Source organism: Ziziphus jujuba, chromosome 12, assembly GCF_031755915.1.
Source record: "Ziziphus jujuba cultivar Dongzao chromosome 12, ASM3175591v1".
In the NCBI taxonomy this organism is placed as follows: domain Eukaryota; kingdom Viridiplantae; phylum Streptophyta; class Magnoliopsida; order Rosales; family Rhamnaceae; genus Ziziphus; species Ziziphus jujuba.
In genome coordinates this window covers 599,521-603,480 of record NC_083390.1, presented here as the reverse complement: position 1 = coordinate 603,480, position 3,960 = coordinate 599,521, and the positions used below count along the sequence as shown (strand labels likewise).

Sequence of the window (3,960 nt, the reverse complement as noted above, 5' to 3'; positions counted from 1 at the left end):
GGACACTGAGCTGAAATCATTGGCTTTGGGAGGTCGAGCGGAACAACAATGTGTCTACTTTGGGACTAACGATTTCAGCAAATTCAACACCATTGGAAACGAGTTCGGATTAGGAAAACCTCTTGCTTTTTTGATTTGGAATTAGTGGCGACAAATTGAACGATGGAAATATGGCCATCTACTCCGGACACCAACCTGGGTCTGTTGATGTAGAGTTGTGCATCTTCCATCATATCAATTCCAATCCTCAATCTGATCATGACTTCGTCCAATTCCTCTCTTAAACCTATTACATGTCATGATGACTTTTTAATTGAGCAGCAGGTGTCAACTCCATATTCCTTATATGAATTCTATTTCTGAGCGTATGGCTGCTGCTGTTTCCTTTTATTTTATCTGTTTATTTTGCTTCTAGATTCACAAACAAGGTTGGCTAAATATGCTACTTTCAGTTTCGAATACTTGCACTTTGCTCACTAGAGCTCTTCCTCTGGACTCGATGTGATGTCTTCTTTTTCTAGTGAATGAATGAGTCAATTTGTAGAATTTTTATTACCAACAAAATAAAAAAGTCAATTCTAGAATTTCATATGTTTATGTATATATGATCTTTAGGGCCTTCAAAATATTCTGATTGTATGATCTGGCAACCGACTATGGAACTGACCTCCCCCACCACCAGTGCCAGATATTATTGAGTAATATTATATGCCATAACACTTGCCTCCATTCCACACCGCACAAGTGTCGCTATGGATGTACTCCTTTCAACATTCTGTGTTATTAAAAATTAAAAAGAGACATAAATGAAGACAAATAAATGAATCAGCGAGATAAATATATAAATTTATTAATTAATGTCCATCTCGCCATGAAAAATATTAAGAAAAACAACAACAACAAAGAGATTGGCTGTAATAGTAGGATCCGATGCATAGTGGCGTACAATTTAATGATTGGTTTAGAAGAGTATCCTAAGCCTTCTTTTGATGTCCAAGATTGGCGTTTCTCATGCAAGAACCATCTTGCGAGGCATATTAGGAAAAATATTAGTAAAGGTTCTTAATTTTTGTTTTTTTGGCAATACAGTAAAGATTCTTACTATGCATACGTTCGTTTGTATATGTCTATGTTCAATGTTTATTTGTATGAGTGTATTTTCTTGATTTATTACCTTAATGATTTTTTGTGAACTTGTATAAATTGTATCACCGTATCAATGAAACATAAGGCTTATTTGCACACATATTACCTTTACAAGATATATATATATATATATATATATGTATGTATATAGTCAGTTATATTTTCTGATTATTCTTCGTAATGGAGTTTTTGCTTCAAGTCGAGGCTCATTCTTTGTCCCCGTGTGTTCGTCCTTGTTGTTCCTCAAAAGTTGCTTATAAACTATGGTGATTAGTCCTAACAAAATTAGACTTGGATTGGGAAAAGTCAAAACCAAACACATCGCCACTACATTGTACATGCCGCCCTAGCCTAACTTTTAATATAAAATTCAACAAAACAGAATAAATCTAGTTAGCGGTCAAAACTCAACATCAACTTGGAAGACTAGCTACTTTGAATTCAAATTCATTGACCAATGTTACAAAGCACAAAAATCAACATAATTTTAATCAATACAAAATTAACTAATCTATATACATTGCGTATCTGCTATGATGGTTGTGGATGGAAAATAATATGTTATATAACTTTATAATTCAATATTAGTTTAATTTGTAAATTAATTTATTAATAAAATTATTTAGTTCATTTTTAAGTTTTTCTTATTTTTTTGGTAGAATTAGTTCAATTAAGTTGAAACATTTATAATATTTGACTTGACTAGTTAGAGCTGGGTACGTAGCTAGCTTAGTATAAACGGAACCAAAGAGAATAGATTGAGATGTAGCTATCACCCAAGAAACTAAAATTGTTTTTACATATAATAAAGTATGATATTCCACTTTTTCAAACCAAACCAAACTGACAAAATTGATCGTTTTCAATCGTTTATGTATATATACGTAATTGCACGAGTCATATGATATATTTATATATATATATATATGGGCATAGCTAGCAACTGGAGCTGTTTGTGTGTGTCTGAATTAGCTTAGACATGGCGGGCAAGAATATTATTATTATTAATGCTGTGTTAACCATTAATATTGTGATCATCATCAACAGCTACTACTTGGGAATAAAGGGAGCAGAAGCCTCTTATTCAGGTGCTACTACGACGTCGTATCGCCGCCAACTTCAAATATCCCATCCCCACATCACCACCATAACCCCGTCATCATCATCAGCAATACCAGTGGCTGTGCCGCCTCAGACCAACTCACGTGTTCATCACGTGATCGACTATGGAGCTGACCCAACTGGACTATCCGACAGCACGGAAGCACTGGAGCGAGCTCTTTCCGACGCCTTCCGATCTTCCAATAATATCCGCCACTCCCATTTGATGCAGGGCGTTACTGATCTTGGGGGGACCCAACTTCATCTCGACGGCGGGACTTACAAGATCAGCCGTCCATTGCGTTTACCTTTACCCCATGATGATGCCTCAGGCTCAGGCTCCTCCTCCGCTGCTGGTAATTTCATGGTAACTCACCAATTAATTTCTATTTCTCTCTCTCTCTCTCTCTCTATATATATATATATAGTCTATATAATACTAATAAGTAACTTAATTAAAAGTATGGTACTACCTATAAAATGAAGCCTGTAGTCTGAACTGGTTTATTGTACGTGACAGATTCACGGTGGGTCTCTTTGTGCATCTGATAATTTTCCAAGCGACGCCCATCTGATCGAGCTGCCTTCATCATCATCGTACGGCTATGGCTACGAACACGTCACCCTTAAGGACCTCACCATCAACTCCAATTTCAGGGGAGGCGGCATCTCAATAGTGAATTCCCTGAGAACGACAGTAGAGAATTGCTACATTTCGCATTTCACCACCAACGGCATTTTGGTACGTGCCGGCCATGAGACCTATATCAGGAACTCTTTCATCGGCCAGCATATCAACGTCGGAGGCGACCCCAACGAGAGGGACTTCTCCGGCATCGGAATCAACATCGCCGGCAACGACAACGCCGTCACCGACGTCGTCATCTTCTCCGCCTCCATTGGGATTCTGGTGTCTGGGCAGGCCAACGTCTTCAGCGGAGTCCACTGCTACAACAAGGCCACCGCGTTGGGTGGCACGGGGATATACATCCGGGCGCCGGGTTTCACCCAAACCCGGATCTTGAATTCCTACTTCGACTTCACTGGGATCGTAGCCGAAGATCCGGTCCAACTCCACATCGCCGGTTCATTCTTCCTGGGCAACGCCTTCATTTCCATCAAATCCTTGAACGGCGTCCTCTCAGGTGTGAGCATTGTCGACAACATGTTCTCGGGTGATTACACGGGTGTACAAATTGTTCAATTGGATCAATCCACCGGACCCCCATTTACCCGTATCGATCAAGTCCTGGTGGATCGCAACAGTGTACGGGGTATGACTCTCAGATCGACGGTTGCCAAAGGGTCGGTTTGGAGTAATGGAACAAGATGGACGGTGGATTTTTCGCCGGTCCTACTTTTCCCAAACCTCATTAAGCACGTGCACTACACGTTACAAGCGGGTGCCGCCGCATCGTTTCCAAACCACGTATTGCGGAACGTATCAGGGAATCGCATCACGGTGGAATCGGACGTACCCCTGTCTGCCACGTTGCATGCGTCAGTGGACCAAACCGTGGTTGCCTACACATGATATATAAATAACAAACTACCCTCGGTGTTGGTGGTGTCTTTGTGTGACATAATTTTAATTGGACTTCTACAATATGTTTATTAATCTTATTGAAATGTATGTATAGAATAACTTATAAGAAGATGTTTAAAAAATATACACACATTTATATAGGCATACACAATACAGTGTTTTTCTTC

At 39.5% G+C, this 3,960-nt stretch overlaps 1 protein-coding gene across 1 annotated transcript; it reads left to right on the top strand.

The window, feature by feature from the left end:
- Positions 1–2,060: 2,060 nt before the first annotated feature.
- Positions 2,061–3,960, top strand: LOC107428092 (polygalacturonase QRT3). The gene is made up of 2 exons (XM_016038554.4): positions 2,061–2,614; positions 2,768–3,960. Exons 1-2 carry the CDS (start codon positions 2,126–2,128, stop codon positions 3,779–3,781), a joined length of 1,503 nt encoding a protein of 500 aa, XP_015894040.3. The 5' UTR covers positions 2,061–2,125; the 3' UTR covers positions 3,782–3,960.